The sequence below is a fragment of the Gekko japonicus genome, unplaced genomic scaffold, assembly GCF_001447785.1.
Source record: "Gekko japonicus isolate JY-2015 unplaced genomic scaffold, Gekko_japonicus_V1.1 scaffold3452, whole genome shotgun sequence".
Taxonomy (NCBI): domain Eukaryota; kingdom Metazoa; phylum Chordata; class Lepidosauria; order Squamata; family Gekkonidae; genus Gekko; species Gekko japonicus.
The window spans coordinates 52,443-79,135 of NW_015176552.1; the positions used below are offsets into that span (position 1 = coordinate 52,443).

Consider the following 26,693-nt stretch of genomic DNA (forward strand, 5'->3'; position numbering starts at 1 on the left):
GCCTGCCCCCCCCCAACTTCCTGCCAAGCCCCCCCACAACTCCCTTTCAGCCCAGCCCCCCACTGACTCTGGCAAGATAGGGTGGCTGCCACAAACTCGCCCTGTGCCGCTGGTTTTCCTTGCCTTCCCCCTTTTTGGTGCTATCTCTCCCCACTCCCCCCCACTGCCCCCTATCCTGGTAGCAACCTCCAGAACATCTTTCCTGCACTGAGAAAAGGCGAGTGGGCAGGCGAGCAGCTGGGGTGGGTGGAGGGGAGTACCAGGGATGAGGCACAGGATGTCAAAGCTCAAGGCAGGCAGTGCTGACGGCCAGGTGGAGAGTGCCGCCGCCACACCTGAGAGCGCCGAGAAGCCGGTAATTAAATTACTTTAAATCAAATTAGCCAGGGCCCCAGGGCCCCCCGAGGAATTAAAATGCCCCCTGACTTAAAAATTCCTGGCTACGGGCCTGGTCTTGCCAGAGCTGGGTTGAGCTCCATCGCTAAAGAAAAGCGGCCTGATGAAGCCCTAAGAAATGGCAAAGCAACCTAGGCGTGCCGTTGCCACTCCTTTGGTTTGCCGTGAGTGAGCGATTTGGCTACTACATAAATTAAGAAGAGAAGAGAAGAGATTGGACCCACTTGCAGAGTGGATGACCTTGGGCAAGCCATAGTTCTGCCAGAGCTGTCCTTGAAAGAGCAGTTCTCTCAGCGCTCTCTCAGCCCCGCCTACCTCGCAGGGTGTCTGTTGTGGGGAGGGGAAGGAGTTTGTAAGCTGCTCTGAGACTCCAAGTGAAGGGTGGGGTATACATCCAATCTCTCCTTCTTCCAGTGTGGTTGTGAGAAAAGAAACCACAATGCGCTGATTTCATATATCAAACCCCTCCACTGGGTCCTTCAACACCTAGTATCCCTATACTCCCTTACTGGGGCAACCTTCCAATCTCTTGCTTACTCATCCCCTTCCTTCCAGCTGGGCTCTGTCCCACCAGTCCTTTGGTCCCATCCTGCTTTCTCTGTGTCGGCTTCTCCCTTCAAGTCTATGCTTTCCCCAGTTCTATGCCACTGGTGGACTAGTATGCTATCGTGGCTAGAGAGTACCACTCTAGAACACCCAGGTTCAATTCTCCACTTAGCCATGAAGTTTACTGTATGACTCTGGGCCTCCTGGATCAGCCACTCTCTCTCTGCCTAATCTACCTATTTGGGTTGTTGTGTGGATGACACGGAGAGAGCATCGGAGCTTCTCGGAAGAAAGTTGGGATAAAATTTGCTACATGGGAGGAGGAGGAGGAAGAAGAGGAAGAGGAAGAAGAAGGAGAGATTGGATTTGTACCCTGCCCTTCACTCGGAGACTCAGAGCAGCTTACAAACTCCTTTCCCTTCCCCTCCCCACAACAGACACCCTGTGAGCAGTGTTCCCTCTAAGCTGAGTTAGAGTGAGCTAGCTCACAGTTTTTTAGCCTCCAGCTCACACATTTTGGCTCAGCTCAGGAAGGGATGGCTCCAGAGCAAACTAATTGATGCATTAGCCAAATCGCTCGCTCACAGCTTTAATGCCAGGAGCTCACAAAGTAGAATTTTTGCTCACAAGACTCCACAGCTTAGAGGGAACATTGCCTGTGAGGTAGCTGAGGCTGAGAGAGCTCTGAGAGAACTGCTCTTTCAAGAACAGCTCGGACAGAACTGTGGTTTGCCCAAGGTCATCCATCAGCTGCAAGTGGAGGAGTGGGGGAATCAAACCCGTTTCTCCCAGGTTAGAGCCCACGCACTTAACCACTACACCAAACTGGTATCATCCCCTGTTTCCTCAGTTCCTTGAGCTAGATCTCATGGATTCATTCCGATAATGTTGGCCGTTTCCACCAACGCAAGAAGCTTTCTCCTGACGTAGGCTGGCTCAACCCCTGGGACACACACGGCATACAACTCCTCCTGACCATAAGTGGTTTCTTCAACCCCCCCCCCTTTCCTATTATGGCTATACCTACCACAGTTCTCCATCTCCTCTGCTTGTTATTTCTCAAATCTTCAGACTTCTTGCCATTTTATCTATTCTTCTCTCCGTTACCCCCCCCTTTCTCATTTTATCTTGTCTGAGTGTTGTGGAGTGGGGCTAGTTGGGTCAAAGTTCAGAGGGAGGAGATAGTTTCTACGGGGTCCCATTGAGCTAGGCAAATCGTGTGGCTGGTTTTGATATGATGCTTGGATTGTTCTGTTATTGGTAAAGGTAAAGGTTCCCTTGCTCGAAAGCCAGTCGAGTCCGACTCTAGGGTTGCGGTGCTCATCTCTGTTTCAAAGCCGAAGAGCCAGCGCTGTCCGAAGATGTTTCCGTGGTCGTGTGGCTGGCATGACTAAACACCGAGGTGCACGGAACGCTGTTACCTTCCCACCAAAGTGGTACCTATTTATCTACTTGCAATTTTTTGCTTTCGAACTGCTAGGTTGGCAGGAGCTGGAACTAGAGACGGGAGCTCACTCCATCATGCGGCACACTTGGCTCTCGAACTGCTGAACTACTGACCTTCCACAGCCTGCAGTTCAGCATCTTAACCACTTGAGCCACCGCAGCTCCATTGTTCTGTTATAGCATGAGATAAAATGTTGCTTCCCTTCCTTCTGGGGTCTACCCCCTACCCCCTCTTGACTACAATAGTGACTACATTTATCAAGTCACCTTAAGACGTTTGCAGCATAGACGCAGCTAATCTCCCCCCCCCCCCAAGCAGGAGTTAGATGGAAAATGGGTTGACAGCAGAGTTCTTGAGTTGTTGGAATGTTCATGAATATTCCAGGGCACACTGGCTCAGGCAACTGGGGTCAGTGATTTCAGCACCACAAAAGTAATGCGAAATAAATTATTGTAAATTGGGAGGTCTTGAGACGGATTAACCCCCACACTGAATCTGTATGAGTTCTGATCATCGGGGTCTAGAGACTGAGCCCTTCGAGGAAAGGCTAAGGGCCCTTCGAGGAAAGGCTAAGGGCCTTGGGAATGTTTAGTTTGGAGAAGAGGAGATTGAGGGGGGACATGATCGCTCTCTTTAAATATTTGAAAGGATGTCCCTTGGAGGAGGGCAAGGAGCTGTTCCAGTCGGCAGCAGAGGATAGGACCCGAAGCCACGGGTTTAAATTACATGCAGAAAGGTATCGGCTGGATATTAGGAAACACTTTTTCACAGGCAGAGTGGTTCAAAGGTGGAATCGGCTCCCCTTCACTGACAGCTTTCGAGAAGAGGCTGGACGAATATTTGTCAGAGATGCTTGAGGCTGGTCCTGCATTGGGCAGGGGGTTGGGCTAGATGGTCTGTATGGCCCCTTCCAACTCTATGATTCTATGATTCACCATTGTTCACAAATGCCTGCTACATGATTGTGTATGTATGTCGCAGACCCACATGTGTGTCGCAGATGCCATTAATGACTCGTGATTATGTCTTCCCAGCCATGACGATGCAGTTCATAAGCCACCGGTTCCCTGATTACCACGATCCCACCATCGGTAAGTTGAATCTATTTTGCTTCTTGGATTATTCAGCCAGCATCTGGATAGAAATGGGATAGCCAATCAATTAAATGTTATAGATAGAACCCTGGGCTTTTCATCATCTAATTCAGTCCTCTGCTTAATATATAAAATAAAGGTAAAGTTTCCCAACAGATGGCGGCCTTACCTCTGCTTGAAGACTTCCCCTCCAGGAGAGATAACCCCAGGGAGAAATGAGTAATCACCTGTCCTTTGACCAATGAATGGATCAATTAAATTTAAATATATTTGCATATAAGCAAAATCACAATATGGTTGCTTTTTGAGACATGAAAGGAAGTGGACTATATAAAAAATGCTGTAAGGAAAAAGCATCTTTAATTAATAGTATTAGTACAGGAACCTGCTAGAACCAAATTACCTTCAAATACAAGTATAGACTTACATTTCAGAATGCGTAGTTTTCTCAGCTATGCTGCCATGGGGGTTGGGGAGATCTGTTGACTACTAATTGCTGCTGCATTCTTTCTGTGCTTCTTCGCTGCTGTAATGCTTATCTCTAAGTTGTGCAGGTGGTGTGATGTCTAGCTTCAGTGGAACTGTGGGAGAGAGGTAGGGTCCCAGCTTCAGCGCTAACGGCCTGAGCTCCTTCTCCCGTGCACGGGAGTGTGGCTAATTGGCCAGGGCAGTGGGGGGGTGCATAAAAATACCCTATATCCTATTATGCCCGATGGGCAGACGCCATTCTTAACAGTGCCTATGTTAATGCATCTATAGCTCTTCAATAAAGTATTACCTTTCCTGATAAGTGTGGACTACGTTGTTGGCTGTGGGTTCTGACAAGTTTCTCCCACACCTCCACAGTCATTGCATAATAATTAATTTATTTTCACAAATGATATAACAGAGGGATCCACATCAAGAAAAGGGAAGAAGAGATTGGATTGATACTCTGCCCTTCACTTGGAGTCTCAGAGCGGCTTACAATCCCCTTTCCCTTCCCCTCCCCACAACAGACACCCTGTGAGGTAGTTGGGGCTGAGAGAGCTCTCTCAAGAACTGCCCTTGAGAGAACGACTCTGAGAGAACTTGTGAGTGGCCCAAAGTCACACCAGCAGCTGCATGTGGAGGAGCGGGGAATCAAACCCAGTTCTCCCAGATTAGAGTCTGTGCTCCTAGCCACTACAGAAAACAGCCATTTCCTCCAGGGGAACCAATCTTTGTTGTCTGGAGAGTAGTTGTAATTCCAGAATATCTCCAGCTGGGACATCTCCAGCAACCCTAGACATCCACCACCTTGCCAATGAAGTTAATTCCAGGCGGTCAGCCACGCTGAGAACAAATTTAGAGTCCATCGGCACCTGGAACAATCTTAGAGTCCATTGGCACCTTGAAGACTTTCGTGTGCATGCACAAAGATGAAAAAAAAGCTTGCATGCACATGGAAGTGCATCACTTCAAAAAAAAAAACTTTGCTGGTCTTAAAGATGCCACTGGACTCTCAACTTCACCTTGCCCATGGGGCTCAAAAGAACTTGCATTTCTGGCCACTTGGTGATTTTCTGTATTTTTGGATTGTCCTATTCTGTCCCATAGCAAAAAGGTAAAGGTTTCCCTTGCTCGAAAGCCAGTCGAGTCCGACTCTAGGGTTGCGGTGCTCATCTCCGTTTCAAAGCCGAAGAGCTAGCACTGTCCAAAGAAGTTTCCGTGGTCATGTGGCCGGCATGACTACACACCAAGGCACACGGAACGCTGTGACCTTCCCACCGAAGTGGTACCTATTTATCTACTTGCAATTTCTTGCTTTCGAACTGCTAGGTTGGCAGGAGCTGGAACTAGAGACGGGAGCTCACTCTGTCCTGCGGCACACTCGGGTCTCGAACTGCTGAACTACCGACCTTCCACAGCCTGCAGTTCAGCGTCTTAACCACTTGAGCCAACGCAGCTCCTATTCTGTCCCATAGGGACTATCAAACTTGTTTGCTTATGGCCCGTTGCCTTGTGAGGATAGGGTTGCCAGCCTCCAGGTGGGGCCTGGGGATCTCCCGCTTTTACTACTGATCTCCAGCTGACAGAGATCAGCTCCCTTGGAGAAAATGGCAGCTTGGAAGGTCGGACTCCGTGGTATTGGACCATGCTGAGGCCCCTCTCCTCCCCCAAACCCCACCCTCCCCTGGATCCACCCCCAAAGTCTCCAGGTCATTCCCAACCCAGACCTGGCAACCCCAGGGGCCATTTCATAGAAAAAGAGGTGCAGGAGCTCATTAGCATAACTTATTAGCATAACTTATTTGCATATGCCACACCCCCTGACATCACCGGAAGTGGGTCAGAAGGCAACACAGCTCAGGCTCCACTGCACTGTTTTTGGATTGCTAGCTATTGGGGGGTGGGGACGTGCAGATCTGTCCTCACAAAGGAGGCTTGTACCTGAAGGTGGGCCGGGGGGCCCCTCTGCAACTTACCTGGCTACCTCTTGCTCCTCGTGGCCCTACTGAGGGCTGCTGGGAGCAGGGGGCGGGGCTTGCTGCATGTGCCCGCCCCCTGGGCTCCTTACTACCGGAGCTCCGCTCCTGTGTGCTCCCGCAGGAGATGACCCCTGGGCAACCCTATGTGAGGATGAAGTTGTCAAGCTTCAGTTTCGTTTCTGGTTGATTCACTTCACTGCTTGCCATAATATTGGGGGGAGGGAATGCCTGTGTCGAGCACATGGGTTGTTTAGGGTGGAGGCGTGTAGAAGCCGTAGCCATTTCTCAAGCTGTGCCCCAGTGCCGGGTCCCAAGGGAGCTGGCCTTGGAGTCTTCTCTGCCAGGCTTGGATAGACAAGGCACCGTGTATCTGTCAGGGTTGCCATAGCTACCTAGAGAGCTGAATGGTGGCATATGCATGGGTTGTGGGGTGTCATTTGCCTTACTTATATCTGGGGATTTTCCCTGTCTTTCTTCAGTTCTGACACAGGGCATGTTTCCAAAAGTAAGCATATCTCAATTAGGGTTGCCAGCCCCCAGGTGAGGCCTGGAGATCTTCCGTCTTCAAAAGAAGAAGAAGAGATTGGTAAAATCGTCATCAAAATATTAATTTGTATACCTTTTTCATGCATCTTCAGGCCCGTAGCCATGATTTTTTAAGTCGGGGGATATTTAAATTTCTTCGAGGGCACTGGCTAATTGAATTAAAGGAATACCCAACTCCTTCCCCACACCTGCTGCCATTCAGGAGCCCTGAGCTGGATGGGAAGTCGGGGGGGGGGCGCTTGCCAGTAAGTCAGGGGGCCTAGCTACGAGACGCCCCACTGTAGCTACGGGCCTGTGCATCTTGCAGACAGATAAACCCTACAGAGGGCAAAACACACAAACAGGAGTCTACATTTTCCTTAGTCAGGAACTATAAATGTGCACACTCCAAAAGGAAAGGCCAGGCATACTGACGGTATACATTAAGCCTCCTGGATGTTGTGGTTGGTTATCTTCTCCTACTCTGACCCACTGGCCATTCCCAGTGTCCATCCATAGGGGAGAGAGGCGGGATTTTGGCGGCCCAGCAGATCACCATGAAAGGGTTTAGGGATGAGTTCACTTCCACGAGTGCTGTTCCACTCATGCAAAACGGGATCCGAACCTAAGCGAATCGCAACCTCCAGCTAACTCCTCTCCCTTCCGATCCTCTTAATCACCACTCTGAACCTAAGCGAATCACAACCTCCAGCTAACTCCTCTCCCTTCCGATCCTCTTAATCACCACTCTGAACCTAAGCAAATCACAGCCTCCAGTGAACTCCTCTCCATTCTGATCCTCTTAATCACCTCTACAATTGCGCTGTGTCGAAAGGGGATGTCATTGTCCGTCAGCAGACCCTTCGGCTTGATCCTAGCGAGGCCGGGGGTGGGGTTGTTATAAATTCCCCACATCACCTCTAAAAGGGAACAGTGAGTAATGACCCCAGAGGTACCCTTCTGGATATCCACAGGGCACATCCATCACTTGGGATTAACATTGCGGAGCATTCTGTGCTGACAGATGGCTGAAAGCAAACATTTATCTGGCTATAAAGGAGATAGCTTTAATGGAAGGGAGGGGAAGAAAGGCAAGGAAGAAGTTTGGAAATAGCACTTTGTAGCACGGGATTTTCTTCCGGCTTTAACTATTTCCATATCGCCCTGTTCTCTTCCTTTCTGGATCATGAAAAACAGCTGGAGGTAAATGGGGTTGTGAACCAGCCGTGGGAAAAAGCCTGGCTCTTGGCTAGGCATTGGATTTTTTGACCAGTGGGCGGGAAAAGAATGGCGCATATGAATCAGAGAGTTGGAAGGGACCTCCAGTCCAACCCCCTGCACAAGGCAAGAAATTCTCAAATACCTCCCCCACACACACAGTGTCCCCTGTTCCATGCCCAGAAGATGACAAAAAAACCAACAACAAAACCTCCAGGATCCCTGGCAAAATTGGCCTGGAGAAAAATTGCTTCCTGGCCCCAAAGTGGTGATCAGCATTTCCCTGGGCATCGGTTCATCAAAATTAGGATTGTCTTTCAGACTGGTGGCAGTTCTCCAGGGTTTCAGGTGGTGGCATTTCACATCCCCTCCGACCAAATCCTTTCAACTGGAGATGCCGGGGGTTTAACCTGGGACCTTCTACATGCCAAGTAGATGCCCTACCACTAAGCCACGGGCCCTGCCAGTTCGGTGCAGTGATTAGGAGCACAGACTCTATTCTGGGGGAATCGGGTTTGATTCCCCACTCCTCCACATGCAGCTGCTGGAGTGACCTTGGGTCAGTCACCAGCTCTCTTAGAGCTGTTCTCTTGAGAGCAGTTCTCAGAAGAGCTCTCTTAGCCTCACCTACCTCACAGGGTGTCTGTTGTGGGGAGGGGAAGGGAAAGGAGATTGTAAGCCGCTCTGAGACTCCTTTGGGTAGTGAAGGGCGGGGTATAAATCCAATCATCTCCTCCTCCTCCTCCTCCTCCTCCTCCTCCACCTTCTTCTTCTCCTTCTCCTTCTCCTTCTTCTCCTCCTTCTCCTCCTCCTCCTCCTCCTTCTTCTTCTCCTTCTCCTTCTCCTTCTTCTCCTCCTTCTCCTTCTTCTCCTCCTTCTCCTTCTTCTCCCAAGATTCAGCTGAGATCATTATATTATTATGTGTATGCTATGGAAATGGCCTATGAGCTGGCCTTCACTCTTAAGCCTTTGCCTCTTAATCTACATACATGCACGGTCTTGCCCTAAACTCCTGGACAGTACTTCAAAGTAGGGTTGTGTCACAGGAGCTCGGTGAAGACCCGTTGCTGTCCTCGTCACTCAAGCTCCCTCTGCCACCTAGCCCAGCCACCCTGCCTCTCCCCCTGATCCGTCAGGAGTTATTGCGGCCTCAGACGCCTGGACGGGGGAGGGAGGTTGCGTCACCTTCCCTAACCACCCGTCCCTGCTGGATGGGGTCTCTCTCTCTCTCCTTCACCCAGTCATCCAGGAGTCATCCCCGGCCTCTCCTCCTTCCTCTCTGTTATCCCTTTCTCCCGCCTCCCAGTGTTCCCCGCTCTCCCCAGTGCTCTTCCCCTTCCCTGGCCCCGCCCTCCTACAAACCTTAAGACGTGGCACTTGGATCTCAAACCTGGTTTTATCAGGATTCAGCTCACAACGCAATACCTTGCATTTATCCCTGGCTACAACAGCATCCACTTATTTATTTATTTTCCATTTTATTTTATTTTTTTATTGAAGAAATTAAAAGTATCCACTTATAAAAATACACAAATGAGGAGGAAACAATACATCTCAAAATTCAACCAGGCTAACAGCATCCGTTTATCCCAGGACAAGTGTGGGGCAAAGCTGGAGTGGCCTCAATGTATGTTGGTTTATTAATTTATTAATTAATTGAGTTATTTATTTAATTTGATTTGTATCCCGCCCTCCCTGCCGAGGCTGGCTCAGGGCAGCTTAAATTAAAAGTTAAAATATTAAAACACCGATGCATTGTGGAGACAAAAAATACCCCAAGATAATTACAGGGGTGAACGCGAGTATAGTGTAGAATGTAAATTAAGGTAAAGGTAAAGGTTCCCTTGCTCGAAAGCCAGTCGAATCCGACTCTAGGGTTGCGGTGCTCATCTCTGTTTCAAAGCCGAAGAGCCAGCGCTGTCCAAAGACGTTTCTGTGGCCATGTGGCTGGCATAACTAAACACCAAGGCGCACGGAACGCTGTATTTTACCTGTATTATGAATGTAAATTACCCTGAGATAATTACAGGGGTGAACTCACCTGTAGTGTAGAATGTACGTTTGGGGACAGGGTTGAACTAGGATATAAGGTCTAGTGCAGAAAGGACCTATGTCTCATGTTTGTATTTATGTGATGAACTATAACAACAACCAAGACTGTTTTCTATTATTGTAATGAGTAGGGCTGAATCTTTTGTGCCTGCTCTCCAGAAATGATTATCATCGTTACAGTAAACAATATTATTAGCTAGGCAATTGCTTATACCCAGGAAGTGGGCATTTTCTCAACATTTCCCATTAAATGTCTCCAGCTAGGCTACATTATTTGGCAGAAGCACAGTTGGAGGGGGGGGGGGGGGCCTGGAAGAACAAAAGTCTTGCGTCGCTTCCCGAACCATATACGGAGGATATTTCTGAAGACCTCCCTTCAAGAAAATGTAATGATTTCCACTATGCGTCTTGGATTTAATTGCACCGAGTAACGGAAACAATTTCCAAGCGTCGGTGGAAGGCATCTTCTTCTGGAACAAATGGGGTAAAAATGATTGTTCACTCAGAGCAAATTACCTGGCAGTCTTGTCGGGTGTTTCCATAGTCGGAGAGACATGGGAGGAGGAAGCAAACTGGAGGAGCTCCAAGATGCTCGACACGAAAGGTCTCAAAATGAATGCGCGCGCATGGAAATTAGATGGCAAAAGCAGACGGCTGGTTTGGGGCGATGACACAGCGGGAGGTGTGCCGACCATGAAGCAGTTGGCGTCTAGACACCTTTAGGCATTCTGTAACCGAAGCAAAATATTAACGGTGCTATGATATCAAGATGGAGCTGCGGTGGCTCAAGTGGTTAACTGCAAGAGGCTGAACTGCAGGCTGTGGAAGGACAATAGTTCAGCAGTTCGAGACCCGAGTGTGCCGCATGACGGAGTGAGCTCCCGTCTCTAGTTCCAGCTCCTGCCAACCTAGCAGTTTGAAAGCGAGAAATTGCAAGTAGATAGATAGGTACCACTTCGGTGGGAAGGGAACAGTGTTCCGTGTGCCTTGGTGTTTAGTCATGCCGGCCACATGACCATGGAAATGTCTTCGGACAGTGCTGGCTCTTCGGCTTTGAAACGGAGATGAGCACCGCAACCCTAGAGTCGGACTCGACTGGCTTTCGAGCAAGGGAACCTTTACCTTTACCTATGCTATCAAGACTTCTGGATATTTCCCCATCTCTAGAAGCATGGAAGCATGGGACTTTTTTGGTGGGCTGCATTGTTACAGCTGATCCTGTAGGATTTTCAAGGCAAGAGATGTTCAGAGGTGGTTTGCTATTGCCTTCCTCTGTGTAGCACCCCTGGACTTCCTTGGGTGTCTTCCATCCCAGTACTAACCAGGGCTGACCCTGCTTAGCTTCTGAGATCTGATGAGATGCTCAGGACAGCATGGGACTACCAGGAGAAGAAAAATCAGGATATGCACGCATATTTCAATGTGATATAGTGGTTAAGAACATAAGAGAACCTAAGAGAAGCCAATGTTGGATCAGGCCAATGGCCCGTCCAGTCCGTGTCACACAGTGGCCAAAAATACCAGGTGCCATCAGGAGGCCCAGCAGTGGGGCCAGGACACTAGAAGCCCTCCCACTGTTGCCCCACCCCCCACCCCCACCCCCAAACACCAAGAATACAGAGCATCACTCGCCCCAGTCTGAGAGTTCCTATCTATACCTTGTGGCTAATAGCCACTGATGGACTTCTGCTCCATATAAGAACATAAGAGAAGCCAATGTTGGATCAGGCCAATGGCCCATCCAGTCCAACACTCTGTATCACACAGTGGCCAGAAATACCAGTGCCATCAGGAGGTCCAGCAGTGGGGCCAGGACAGTAGGAGCCCTCCCACTCCCCCCCCCCCAAGCACCAAGGTTAGAATGGCTGGGTTGAAACCTGGATGAGGCAGGTTCAAATCCTCGTTCTGTCATGGAACTCACGGAGCGTCCTTGGACATGTCCTTCCTCACTGAGTTGATGTGGTGATAAAGTGGTAGGAAAGAGTTGTGTGTTCCACTCTGAGCTCTTTGGAGAAAGGATGACATTAGGGGGGGAAGGCCTCTATTGATTGGTCTGCAAACTAGTGAAAGAAAATTTTGGCTTCCTAGAGTGACAAAAATGAAGGGGCCACATAATTAATCAAACTAAAATTATTTAGTAATTGCATTGTATATACTGTTTTACTTCCAAGTAGCCCAGAACTACACATACGGTCCCCTATTATAATCCTCAGAACAACCCTGTGAGGTAGGTTAGGCTGGTCTGAAGAGGAGGGATTGGCCCAAGGTCAACCAGGATATTACACGGGGTTTGAACTGAGGTACCCATGGTCAGAGTTTGACATTCCAGTCAATGCACCATACTGGCTCTCAGTAGTAGCTTTAATAGCAGATCTAATACTGACATAAAGGAGCTGCGGTGGCTCAAGTGGTTAAGACGCTGAACTGCAGGCCGTGGAAGGTCGGTAGTCCAGCAGTTCGAGACCCGGGTTGCCGCATGACGGAGTGAGCTCCTGTCTCTAGTTCCAGCTCCTGCCAACCTAGCAGTTTGAAAGCAAGAAATTGCAAGTAGATAAATAGGTACCACTTTGGTGGGAAGGTAACAGCGTTCCGTGCACCTTGGAGTTTAGTTATGCTGGCCACATGACCACGGAAACATCTTCGGACAGCGCTGGCTCTTTGGCTTTGAAACAGAGATGAGCACCGTAACCCTAGACTCGACTGGCTTTCGAGCAAGGGAACCTTTACCTTTTAAACCTTGTACATAGTTTATTTTAACCTTCTTTTTGAACTATAAAGCCTGGTAGTGCTTTGATCACATAGTTCTCCCTGCTCAGCATGTTACCCAGGGTAAAGGAAGACCAGGGAAGCCAAACGGGCCCAAATTGGAGGGGTTGCCAACCCTAGAGTCGGACTCGACTGGCTTTCGAGCAAGGGAACCTTTACCTTTACCTAATAATGTCATCCTGAGTTTCCCCCAAAAAAGAAAACTGCACAGATTTAATTAAGAAGCACAGCAAGTCATTCATTCATCTCAGGCATTCAGATATTTCACATATAGAATAGGCACTCACTTCTGTACTCTGTCATGGTGAACATCCTGGTCCCCATGATTCCCTGTTTTAATTAAGCTCCCGGATCAGGGAGTCCCCTTGGGCAGCCTCTCTAGTAAGAGAGAGAGAGAGAGAGCAGGGCAGCCAATCACACAGCCCCGGAGAAAGCCATAGGGTTTCTCCAGCAAAAGGAATACAGATTGGCTTTGCACCAGCCAGAGTGAATAAGAAGCCCCTATCTGTTCAAGATGGTACTGGAGAAGACTCTTGAGAGTCCCCTGGACTGCAAGGAGATCAGATCAGTCAATCCTAAAAGAAATCAACCCTGACTGTTCCCTGGAAGGCCGGATACTGACGCTGAAGCTCAAATACTTTGGCCACCCAATGAGAAGGGATCACTCACTGGAGAAGACCCTGATGCTGGGAAAGATTGAAGGTCGAAGAAGACGGGGACGGCAAAGGATGAGATGGTTAGACAGTGTCATCGATGCAACGAACATGAAATTGAGCCAACTTCAGAGGACGGTGGAAGCCAGGAGGGCCTGTTGGGATCTGGTCCATGGGATCGTGAAAAGTCAGACTCAACTGTGCGACTGAACAACAACAACAAATCTGTTCAAGGGGGTGTGATCGATAAAACCCTGATGGCAGAGGTATGATCATTTTCCCAGGAGCAAGAGGAGGAGTTACTTGTATGATAGGATCCTGTCAGGCCAACGTGGCCTAAGATCTTGAAAAACTATAAGCCATTACGCTAAGGAACTGGTTTAGTCAGGTTGTGTTAGCTAATAGTATAGTTTTAGCTCTGTTTTGCATTCTTTTTCTTTGGGAGGCTGTAACTCAGACCCAATCTTCATCAAACTTGGAGGCCAGGTAGAGGTGAGTCAGCTGGAGATCCTCTGTGAATTTGGTGTCTCTGGCTTGCATAGATCCTATGTATACACTCCTGAATCTCCTGAACCTGCACCTGTCAAAAAAGGCAGGCGATCATTTTGACAGGTGCCGCTTCGGGAGGTTTAGAAGAGTATAGAATGGGTCCTGTGCTAGCAAGAGGCATCAGAGTTGCAGGGGAACTCCCCCGAATGCTCCTCTACATGCCCTCCAAATTGTTGCTTTGAAGTTGGGTAAACATTTAGATTGAGCAGAGACAGTCAGTCTGGAAATGTGTCTGCTTACGAACCAGCACAAACCTCCGCGAACAACTTGAAAGTTTGTGGAAAGTTCATGCTGGTTGAACTGCCATGAACTTGACTTCGTGAACCACAAACCGCCTGAAATTTGTCATCAGCTTTAGTTCATGAGCCGGTTCATGCCCATCCCTACAAACTACATCTGAATGTCTCTTGCCTTGAAAACCCTACAAAGTCACCATAAGTCAGCTGTGACTTGATGGGGGAGGGGAGCTCTGCTGTTAGTGTGATGTCTTCATACATAGGATCCAAACCGATGATCAACTAGGGAAAGGTACCTAAAAAAAATGAATGACCCTGGTCATTGGGCACAGATGGGGCATATGTTATCCTAAGAATTACCATTTGGGAACACTTAGATATGAAATTTGTGATAAAACTGTGGGAGGACGCTACAGCAGATCTGGTGCTTTGTGTTCCAAGCCCACATTTCCTTATCTCTGCCTCTCCTGATCCGGCTGTTCCAAATGAGAACAGGGTTGATTCTCTCAGCACCTTAAGTGGAACCTTGAAAACCATAAGGTCACTCCATCTCCAGAAGGAAATTGCAGAGCAAGAGGTCAATTCAAACAAGGGAGGCAAGAAGAAGAAAGAGGAGGAGGAGGGGGAGGAGGAGGAGGAGGAGGAGAAGAGATTGGATTTATACCCCGCCCTTCACTTGGAGTCTCAGAGAGGCTTACAAACTTCTTCCCCTTCCCCTCCCCACAACAGACGCCCTGTGAGGTGGGTTGGGCTGAGAGACCTCTGATACAAACTGCTCTTTTTCAAGGACAGCTCTTATCAGAACTACGGCTTGCCCAAGGTCATCCAGCAGGTGGAAGTGGAGGAGTGGGGAATCAAACCCGGTTCTCCCAGATTAGAGTCCACACACTTAACCACGACACCAAACTGGAGGAGGAGGAGGGAGGGAGAAACAGTTAAGGGCACGAGAATCCTTCCTGTTGAAGAAAGATTGAAAGGACTGTTTACTTTCAAAGGGGAAGAGGCCAGTGTGAGGATATGTGATCAAATAAGAGAGACGGCATGGTGGAGATCAGCAGCTGACACATCCCACGGGAAACTGAAAAGAAATTGGAGTCTATATACACACAGAAGTAATTATATTGTGGCAGTGATTATCTCTCAAGATTCTAGCTTCCATCCTGTGGGAGTATGTGCTCACAGCAACACCAGATACTTGAATTATTTTTTTTCTTTGCCTTCCTTGGTCATTGGGTAGGGCTGCCAAATTCCCCGGGGGGCGGAATTCCCCATGGTTTCGAGCCCCGATTCCCGCTCCCGCAGAATCGGGGCCCGGGGGAAACCCCACCCCCGTATCCGCGTCACCCAGAAGTGACGTCAGACGCTGGGGGCGGAGCCATGCCATTTGAGGGGGAAACAAAGAGTACGCATGCGCGCACAAAGAGGACGCCGGCCGGGAGCCCCCCGCTCCCGACCAATTTCGATTTGGCAACCCTATCGTTGGGTATTTCTCTCCTCGATTGCCTTCTAACATGGTCTGTGTCCTGCTTCGCAGGCAGTCAGCCTGTGAATCCCAATAGCAGGAAGTAACATCAGGAGAAAACCTTAGCCTCTAGGCTGTGTTTGTTGGCCTTCCAGAGGAACTGACAGGCTACTGTGTGAGACAGGATGCTGGACTAGGTGGACCACTGGTCTGATCCAGCAGGGCTCTTCTTATGTTCTTATGGAGGCCTCGGCCTCTATGCCCTGTTTTTTGGCCTTCCAGAGGAACTGGTTGACCACTATGTGAGACAGGATGCTGAACTACATGGACCACAGATCTGAGCCAGCAGGGCTCTCCTTATGTTCCTATGTTGTTATTGTTGGCTGGGTTTGAGAAATAATCCAATCTCATGCTTTGGAGTTCGCTTTCAATGACTTTTACTGCAATAGGATTTGCAAAAGACAATGGCTGCAGGTCACTGATACAACACGGAGACGTTCAGAGTTCAAGCACCAGCACATACCAACACACAGCAGAGAGACAAACAACAAGAGGTATGCTGAACAGCAAGAGAAAACATTCAATACACCCTGACCACTAGGGGATGCTCCACAGCTCCCCCTAGGGTACAAGTGGACTAAATGACTCGATTAGCGGTATATTTACATTAACAAGATTCTTTGTGGATTGTTGCTTCTCCAACACTTAGGAGTGACTATCAGGGGATAAGAAGTTTCCTAGGAAATTGAAGGGTCAATCCATGATAGTGTGACCCTCTCCCACATTCCCATATGCTGTGTAAATTTTGTGTGTGTTTGTGTGTGTGCTTCGTTCAAAATTTCTCCACTTATCCACTCTCCAGATCCATATTTGCCAGCACCTCGTAGCTGCTCTACTTTTCCCCTCTCTCTCTCTCTCTCTCTCTTGGATTTTCTCAATACATCCAAGAATGTCCCAACTTCCCAAAGAGGGCTTTATTCTCTGTTCAGATGAAGTCTAACATTTGCTTGGTGGCTTTCAAACACTGCCTTTAATACAGTCATTTATTTTGTAATGACTTGAGGGCTTTCGACACCCAGCTGTCTGTCAGATTTTTTTTTACATCCAGAAAACGCAGCTCAGCATAGTGAACATGCTCCGCTCTGCTCGTGCTAATAGGCCTGTGTGGGAAATGTAGCCAGACAAAGAAATCACATCCAAGGTTTAAGGAAGGCACGAGGAAGACGTTGCCAGCTCTTGGTTGGGAAATTCCTGGATATGGAGGAGGAGGAGGAGGAGGAGGAGGAGATTGGATTTATGCCCCGCCCTTCACTCGGAGGCTCAGAGCATCTTACAATCTCCTATCCCTTCCCCTCCCCACAACAGACACCCTGTGAGGCAGGTGGGGCTGAGAGAGCTCTGAAAGAACTGCTCCTGAGAGAACAGCTCTGAGAGAACTTGTGATTGACCCAAGGTCACACCAGCAGCTGCAAATGGAGGAGTGGGGAATCAAACCCGGTTCTCCCAGATTAGAGTCCGCCGCTCTTAACCACAACACCAAACTGGCTCTTTTGGGGATGAAGCCTGGGGAAGGTGGGATTTGGGGGAGGAAAGGGACCTTGGCTGGGTTTAATGCCATAGAGTGCACCTTCCAAAGCAGCCATTTTCTCCAGGGGAACTAATCTCTGAAGTCTGGAGACCAGTTGTGATTTTAGGAGATCTCCAGCCCCCACCTGAAATTTGATAATCCTACCCTCCAGGCAGGTCTTTCTAGAGACACAAGATATTTCTGTGTATTTTTTTTTTCCAATTTGCAGAGATAAATCCGCACATTTGCACAAGAGAAAATGATGGTCCAGTGATGGGCAGATCCATGGAAGGAGATGTAGAATGGATGGATGGATGGATGGATGCAGGGCTCTTTTTGTAGCAGGAAGTCCTTTGCATATTAGGCGACACACCCCTCAGGTAGCCAATCCCCCAAGAGCTTACAGAGCTCTTCTTGCAGAGGCTACTGTAAGCTCTTGGAGGATTGGCTACATTAGGGGTGTGTCGCCTAATATGCAAAGGACTTCCTGCTACAAAAAGAGCCCTGCATCCATCCATCCATCCATCGGGCCAGGGCTCTTTTTGTAGCAAGGACTCCTTTGCATATTAGGCGACATACCCCTAAGGTAGCCAATCCCCCAAGAGATTACAGAGCTCTTCTTACAGGGGCTACTGTAAGCTCTTGGAGGACTGGCTACATTAGGGGTGCGTCGCCTAATATGCAAAGGACTTCCTGCTACAAAAAGAGACATGGATGGATGGATGGATGGATGGATGGATGGATGGATGGATGGATGGAATGGAATGGAATGGAACCGTGTTTGTTTGTATCAGACTTTGGAAAAATGCGCTGGGTATGTGGATCCTTAGCCATTGTCAGACTCTTGAACAAACGTACCCCCCAAAACACTCTCTTTGCAGTGATTTATTGATTGGGAGATCAGGATGTTTCAAGCGGAGACTTTCTGTGTCAGAACTAAAGGTTTTGGCGCCAGTCCTGAAATTATATATGGTTTGAGAAACCCCCCCCCCATGACCAATCTAATCAATTCATTCATACAACCCGCCTAATTCTACGCTCCTAGCAGACTCCTTCCCACATGCAAGTCTACCGTTATGTTATCTACAGCTAAGCTAGCAAAACAATTTGGGAGGCTTCTTATGGAAACAGTCGCTGAGGTGAGTAAGCGAAGTGAAGCAGTCACACACACAAACACACACACACAAACACACACACAGCCACACCAATCTGTTCCCCCAATGCCCACATAGCTAGATATACAAAGAGCACAAGAAATACAAATCATGGCAAACAAAAGTTCTGAGTTCGACAGCCAGCACGCGCACTCCCGAAAAACAAGCTGTACTTTCAGTTTTCATTGATAAGTACCAGCAATTTAGTCAGTATGAAGAACTGGATAAATCAGCTAGGGAAACTAGATGAACGTGTTGCCTGGAGCTTCTAATTAGGAATGTAGACTTGGATATTATCTAATCAAGACGCAAATGGCATCCTCTCCAGTTCCTAATATGTATAATATCCAGGGCTCTTTTTGTAGAAAAAGCCCAGCAGGAACTTATTAGCATAATAGGCCACACCCAACAGCAGGAACTCATTAGCCTATTAGGCCACACCCTGACAGCACAGCTCCTTAGCATATTAGGCCGCACCCCCGTGTTACCAGAAGTGTGGTTATCCAGCCACACCCACCTTTTGCTTGTTATTCTGTTGACCTCGCTTGTTGTCAAAACCCTGGGCTTTTTTTGTAGCAGGAACTCCTTTGCATGTTAGGCCACACACCCCTAATGTAGCCAATCCCAATGAGTTTCTGCTGTTGGGTGTGGCCTATTATGCTAATGAGTTCCTGCTGGGTGTGGCCAACTTGGGAGCCAGTTTGGGCGTTCCTGCCCAAAAATAGCCCTGATAATATCCCAGATCTGATTGCTAAAACCAACTATTGGTAACCTCCATCAGTGACGGTTGTTCAGTTGCCTTAGTCTCTCCTTTTCACAGCTGCATGAAGAAGTTAAAAGCTGCTCCTCCTCCTCCTCCTCCTCCTCCTCCTCCTCTCTGCCAGTGATAGGATCAAAATGCTGGATGGGACTTTGGTCGGATCCAGCAAAATAATGTACAGAGTCTGATGTGAGGAGCAGGCATGTGATAACAAAGCCCTCTATGGTTTGGGACCAATATATCTGAAGGACCACCTAAGAACATAAGGATTTAAGAAGAGCCCTGCTGGAGCAGACGAATAGTCTATCTAGGCTGCGGTCACACGGAGCATTAACCACGCTACAGAGACGGAAGATAGGCGGATTTTCCGGGCGCGATCACACCACAACATCTCATCTGGGAAGTGTAGAGCTCCCATGGCGAACCCGAGGCTTCCTGCAAAAAACTAGTACCTCCGAGGTACTAGTTTCCGGAAACCGCGGGGCAAGGGCAGGCGTCTGATCGCGTTGCCGGTTTTAGCTCGTGGCATCCGGCGCCCGCCCATGTCCCGTGGCGAAAAGGTTTTTTCCCCCCCAAGTCTCCACGGGATGCGCACATGTACCCAACGGCGCATGCGCACACTTTGGTTTAAAAAAGCAACAACCCTGTTTGCCACGGCAGCGGCGCCTAGCCATTGCAGCTGTGATCGCACCGCGCCGCTTCTTTGCCGCGCCACAGGATTGTCGTATGATCGGCACCTCCACCCGAACCACGGGACATCGGTGGGACGTATGATCTGGCGGCCGCACAGTAGTTCGCTCTGGGGCAAACAGCCATGCCTCCCCCCCCCCCCCCCCCGCAAATCCGGCCGCGGGGCCCGGGGGCACTAGTCCAGCATCCTGGCTCACACAATGGCCAAGCAGTTCCTCTGGAGGCCCAAAAATAGGGCATAGAGGCCAAGACCTACCCCTGATGCTGCCTCCTGGCTCTGGGATTCAGAGGCTTAGTGCCTCTGAATGTGGAGATTCCCCTCAGTCACCATGGCTGGTAGCCATTGATAGACTTCTCCTTTATGACTCTATCTAATCCCCTTTTCAAGCTGTTTATTCCTGTGGCCATCACTACATCCTCTGACAGTGAATTCCATATTTTAATTACTCTCTATGTAAAGTAGTATTTCCTTTTGTCCGCCCTGAACCTACTGCCCATCAGCTTCCTTGGATGCCCTCAAGTTCAAGTATTTTGGGAGGAGAAGAAACTTCTCTTTGTCAACTCTCTCCATCCCATGCATCATTTTATAAACCTCTGTCATGCCCTCCTTTAGTCACCACTTTTCTAGACTGAAAAGTCCCAGACTCTTCGGCCCTTCCTCATATGGGGAAGGTACCCCAACCCCCTCATCATCTTTGGGATTGTAATCATATGTAGCTATTTGTTCAGTGATGAAGGGAGTGCCTTTGGCATATACTGGAATTAGAACTCATTTCTTTTCTAAAGAGAGGAGGAGGAGGAGAAGTTTAGATTTATACCCCGCCCTTTTGGTGTAAGGAGCTGCGGTGGCTCAAGTGGTTAAGACGCTGAACTGCAGGCTGTGGAAGGTCGGTAGTTCAGCAGTTCGAGACCTGGGTGCCGCATGATGGAGTGAGCTCCCGTCTCTAGTTCCAGCTCCTGCCAACCTAGCAGTTCGAAAGCAAGACATTGCAAGTAGATAAATAGGGACCACTTCGGTGGGAAGGGAACAGCGTTCCGTGCGCCTTGGTGTTTAGTCATGCCGGCCACATGACCATGGAAACGTCTTCAGACAGCGCTGGCTCTTCGGCTTTGAAACGGGGATGAGCACCGCAACCCTAGAGTCGGATTCGACTGGCTTTCGAGCAAGGGAACCTTTACCTTTACCTCTTACTTTTGGTGTAGCCAGTTTGATGTAGTGATTAGGAGTGCAGGCTCTAATCTGGGAGAACCGGATTTGAGTCCCCACTCCTCCACATGCAGCTGCTGGTGTGACCTTGGGTCAGTCCCAAGTTGTCTCAGAGCTGTTCTCTCATGAGCAGTTCTTGAAAGAGCTCTCTCAGCCCCATCTACCTCACAGGGTCTCTGTGGTGGGGAGGGGAAGGGAAAGGAGATTGTAAGCCACTCTGAGACTCCTTTGGGTGGTATATACATCCAATCTCTTCCTCCTCCTCCTCTTCTTCTTGATGTTTTTGATTTCTGATTTTATCAAGCATGTTTCAAAGTGGTGGCCCTCGTTGGAGTTGAAAAGCGGGGTATAAATGTTGTACCAAATCAAAAGACGCGAGAACAGAACAAGTGACGCTGGATAAGTCCCAGTTACAGTCTTCTTACAGAGGAGGTACCTGCAGCCGGACTGATGCAAAGAGCTCTGCATGGTCAAAAGCTTGATCGGTGTGATTAATGATGACGCCTGATGATGTGCGCCTCTCCACTCCTCCTCCAGCAGCTTTCTCTTTCCATAAGCACTTCAGGCATGAGTGATCATCTCTGACGGGTCAATTGTATTTCCTAGCGAAGAGGGACAGGCTCGGGGCCCCTAAGGAAAGAGACCAATTAACCTGTAACCTTGAAACAGCTGCAGTTGCGGGGAAAGAAAACGATGAAAGGGGAAGGACCCGGCCTATGGTTGTCAGCGATCTTTGTTGTTCAAAAGCGGCCTTGCACATGCAAGGCATTCATCTGCGGAAGGTGAAATACAGGTTTTGGAGGGCAGAATTTTTTCTGATTCGGTCTTTCCTGTCCTCACACTAGTCTGTGTTGCGTTCCAGTGCGTCTTCATTGGAGCTATTGTGAATATTGTGGTTTTCCCTATCTTTGTTGTAGTGGTTAAGTGAGCGGACTCTACTATGGGAGAACCGGGTTTGATTCCCCACTCCTCCACTTGCAGCTGCTGGATGACCTTGGGCAAGCCACAGTTCTGGCACAGCTGTTCTTGAAAAAGAGCCGTTTCTGTCAGAGCTCTCTCAGCCCCACCTACCTCACAGGGTGTCTGTTGTGGGGAGGGGAAGGGAGAGGAGTTTGTAAGCCGTTCTGAGACTCCCTTGAGTAGTGAAGGGGGGGGTATAAATCCAATCTCCTCTTCTTCTTCTTTTACCTCACAGGGTGTCTGATGTGGGGAGGGGGAGGGGAAGGAGTTTGTGAGCCACTTGGAGACTCCCTTGGGTAGTGAAGGGCGGGAAATAAATCCAATCTCTTCTCTTCTTCTCTTCTTGAACTGTAAGCTCTGCATCCTAGGAAAACTTTGTTATATTTTGTCTACTGTTCTGAATCCTAATGTAAACCCCATATGGGATTTTAGATTAATGCTTTGGTCTGAAGAAGGATATTTAGAAAAGAGGAGAATAAGAAATCTGGAAACCTCTTTATCAACATGGCTTCATTTGAATATATTCACAACTTCTACTCTTCATTTTCTTCATCGTGTCCAGTCTTCCTTTTGTGGATCCTTTTGGATCTTTTGCATGGACTTATACTGTGCAGACTCTACACTGTTTGATATGTTTGATCTGTTTGCTGTTTAACATGTATTTAGATTTAGATTTAGATTGAAGAGCTTTGCCCTCATACTTAATTGGGTCATAACCAGTGTTCCCTCTAAGCTGAGTTAGTGTGAGCTAGCTCACAGATTTTTGTCTCAGCTCAAGAAGGAGGGCTCCAGAGCAAACTAATTTATGCAGTAGCCAAATCGCTCGCTCACAACTCTAATGCCAGTAGTTCACAAAGTAGAATTTTTGCTCACAAGACTCCACAGCTTAGAGGGAACATTGGTCATAACACGGACATTTTTCTTCTTCTTTTCCTTATTCTATTTCTGGTTTCCTGTGGGACCTTCTCTCTCTATGTGTGTGATGTTGATGGCATGACGACGTCCCTTCTGCATGATGTCATCCCACTGGGGAAGTCGCATGGTGACCCTCTAGCATTTTGGCCCAAACTCTACAGCTTTGGCCAAAACGCGAAAGCGTCACAACGCAATGTCCCCGGTGTGATGATGTAACTTCCGTGCGATGTCATCATGCCGTTGACACACAACATGCCTGTTCGGGGGTGGGGCTGAATCCCGGAAAATTGGGAGAACCCCCACCCAGACCGGGGGTCTGGCCACTCTAAGAAAATGACTGCTTTAGAGGATGGACTCTATGGCCTAAGACCATGCTGACGCCCCTCCCCTCTCTATACTCCACCCTCTCCAGGCTTCATCTCCCAGATCTCCAGGCGTTTCCCAACCCAGAACTGGTAACCCTACAACTCCAGCTTGGGAAATTCCTGGAGAGTTGGAAGGTAGCGTTTTGGCAGGAGAGGGAGGTCATTGGATATGGGATCCCATAGAGTCTGCTCTTGGAAGCTGCCATTTCCTCCATGGGAACTTCTCTTGGTACTCTGGAGATCAGTTGTAAATATGGGCAACTCCTAGTGTCTACCTGGAGGCCGGTGACCCCACAAAGAGACTAAGTGGGGAAATCAAGTTCCTCCCAGGAACGTTCTTTCCACTTCTTCCACTTTCCATGCTGAGAGCCAGTATGGTGTGATGGTTAAGAGTGGCAGACTCTATTCTGGAGAATGGGGCTTGATTCTGTGTGCAGTTCTGGTCACCACACCTTAAAGAGGATATTATAGCTTTGGAAAAAGTGCAGAAAAGGGCAACTTGAATGATAAAAGGGTTGGAACACTTTCCCCATGAGGAAAGGTTAAAGCACTTAGGGCTCTTTAGCTTGGAGAAACAACGACTGATTTTGGCCAAAACGCTAAAGCGTCACAACACAATGTCCACGGCGTGATGATGTCTCTTCCATGCGATGTCATCATGCCATTGACACACAACATGCCTGTTCGGGGGTGGAAATTGCTGAGTGGTCAGGTTAGAATGGATAAAAGGAAGTACTTCTTCACCCAAAGAGTGATTAACACATGGAATTCACTGCCACAGGAAGTGGTGGTGGCTACAAGCATGGACGGCTTCAAGAGGGAGTTAGATAAGCATATGGAGCAGAGGTCTATCAGTGGCTATTAGCCACAAGGTATAGATAGGGACTCTGGGGCAAGTGATGCTCTGTCTTCTTGGTGCTTGGGGGGGGGGTCAACAGTGGGAGGGCTTCTAATGTCCTGGCCCCACTGATGGACCTCCTGATGGCACTGGTATTTCTGGCCACTGTGTGATACAGAGTGTTGGATTGGATGGGCCTTTGGCCTGATCCAACATTGGCGTCTCTTATGTTCTTATGATTCCCCACTCTTCCTTCACGTGTAGCCTAATGGGTGACCGTGAGTCAGTCACCGTTCTCTCTGAACTCTCTCAGCCCCACCTACTTCACAAAGTGCCTGTTGTGGGGAGAGGAAGGCGATGGTAAGCTGCTTTGAGACTCCCTTGGGTAGAGGAAAGCGGGGTATAAAAGCCAACTCTTGTTCTTCAATGGGGTTGCCAGCCTCCAGGTGGGGGGTGGGGATCCCCTGGAATTACAACTAATATCCAGAATTTCAATTGTGTATTTATTATTTATTTCTTTATGTCAAACTTTCTTTACATTTCATTGCTCGCTTGCCATAGAGGTCGGGAGGGGGATCAGAAGAGTGTGAATTCTACACGCTTTCACTTTCAGATGCTTTGAAGTAGATTGTAGATTAGCATGCCTGGGAACATCCACTGGCCTTGATTCTCACTTTACACCATCTGCCTTTTCTCTACCTGTTGGGGGGATGTCACCAAGGTGGGAACACAGAGCCGGTGGTGTGGGTGGGTGGAATACCTGGGGGTGATTGGCTTGTAACCTTTTAGAGTCCCTATTTGAACCTTGTATATCTATTGCTTTCACACCTTCCTATTCAGTTCTAACACAGCTAACGTCTAGGCTGGATCCTATCAATGTCTCAATAAACTTTTCGTTCTTCTGAACGACTGTTGTTGGGAACTGATTTCTCCAAGAGTCTGACAATTTACTTAAAACTTTATTCCACATCTCCTGGAGAAAACGGTTGCTTTGGAAGGTGGACTGCATGGAATTATACCCTATTGAGGTCCTTCCCTTCCCTACCCCCCCCCACACTCCCAGGCTCCATCCTCAAATCTCCAGGTATCTCCCAACCCAGGGTTAGAAAAGAGCAAAAAAGCTCATCCCCTGCCACAAATTTTGTTAGTCTTAAAAGTGCTCCCGGACTCTTGCTCTTTTCTACTGCTACAGGCAGACCAACACGGCTACCCATCTTGATCTATCTGAAGAGGTTAGCAGTGACTCACGAAAACTCATCCCTTGCTACAAATTGTGTTAGTCTTGAAGGTCTCACTGAACTCTTGCTGGAGATTTTAGGGGTGGAGCCTGAGGAGGGCGGGGTTTGGGGAGGGGAGAGACCTCGGTGGGGCATAATGCCTTAGAATCCACCTTCCAAAGTTGCCAGTTTCTCCTGGTGAACTGATCTGTGTCACCTGGAGATCACTCGTAATCCCAGGAAATCTCCAGCCACCACCTGGAGGCTGGCAACCCGCTCACTGCTACTGGCAGATTAACATGGCCACCCATCTTGACCTGTCTGAAGAAGTGAGCAGGAACTCATGAAAGCTCCTCCCCTGCCACCTGTCTTGAAGGTGCTATTAGACTCTTGCTCTTTTTGACTGTAGAAGTGAGCAGTGACTCACAAAAGCTCATCCCCTGCCACAAATTTTGTTAGTCTTTTTGTTTGTTTGTTTTTAATCCCCTGAAGACAGGGTAGTTTTATTATTTTTTGTTATACCTACGTGACTACAGAAATAGAAAAAGGGAAGGGAAAGAAAAATAAAAAAAACCCGGGATACAGACAGTAAACAAAGAACCCACACTATGACTAAAAACCCAAGAAAGGAAGGTCTTTTCCAGTTAGTATACAGTTAGTCATAAAGCTTAAAACTTTTCATTTAAATCAATGAGTTTTGGAGTTAGTAAGTTCATTTTAGTAATTGTCTATTTTCTTCTCAGTGTGCACAAAGTCTCTTTCATCCACTTCAGTTATAAATCTTTCAGTTCTTAAGAGCTACTTGGGAACTCTTAGCCGCAAGTCATACGTGTCTCTGGCCGTGCCTCCTTCTGCTCCTGCTGAGTCTCCGTCCGTCTCTTCCAGGCTGTCTGCAGGGACCCCTCCGTCTGGCTGCTCTTCCGTTTTCGATCCAAAAAACTGCTTCAACCATTCTTCCGCTTTAAACACCGAGTCAATTTTTTCTCTCTTATCCTTGTATTTAAACTGCACACCCTCCGGATAGAGCCAGGCATACTGAATCTGGTTGATCTGGAGTGTTGAAATGAGTTCTTTGTATGCTTTTCTTTTCTGTCGAACCTCAAATGGAATGTCCTTTAGGACCCTGATAGTTGCTGATCCCAGCTGCAGGGGTTTGGCTGCTGTCGCTTTGAGAATATCATCTCTTGTCTGTCGTCGGAGAAACTTGACTACAATATCGCCCGGGATGTTATTCTGCTTAATATATTTAGAGTAGGATCGATATGCCACTTCGATCTCTGCTTGCGCTTCAGCCGGTGCATTGCCGAGCGTCGATGCGATTAGCTCGGTCGCCACCTCTTTCAAGTTTTCTCCTGCCTTTTCAGCTACCTGTTGGAACCTGAGAACTTTATTGGCTTTTTCCATCTGTAGATTCATTAGCCTTCTTTCTTGAAGATCTTGCTTTTGCTCCAACAGACCAACTTTCTTCTTCATCTTTTTGGCATTGTGTGCTGTCTCTTTAAGCTTTTCATCAGTTTGAATCGACTTTTTCACGAGCTCAGTGATCTGCTGTTGTTGCTTTGCCATACTCTGGTTCGAAGCAGCCATCAATTGGTTAAGACCATCGAGTCTTTCGTTTATGGGCCG

General features: G+C 48.4%; 1 protein-coding gene across 1 annotated transcript in view; it reads left to right on the forward strand.

The window, feature by feature from the left end:
- Window positions 1-277: 277 nt before the first annotated feature.
- The window catches only part of LOC107124087 (GTP-binding protein Rit2-like), a gene marked incomplete at its 3' end in the record, with an annotated part of 74,981 nt that continues 48,565 nt past the window's right edge, over window positions 278-26,693 (forward strand). The window contains exons 1-2 of the mRNA XM_015427476.1: window positions 278-355; window positions 3,390-3,480. Of these exons, the coding sequence (XP_015282962.1) occupies window positions 278-355; window positions 3,390-3,480 (169 nt within the window). The remainder of the gene's footprint in view (window positions 356-3,389; window positions 3,481-26,693) is intronic.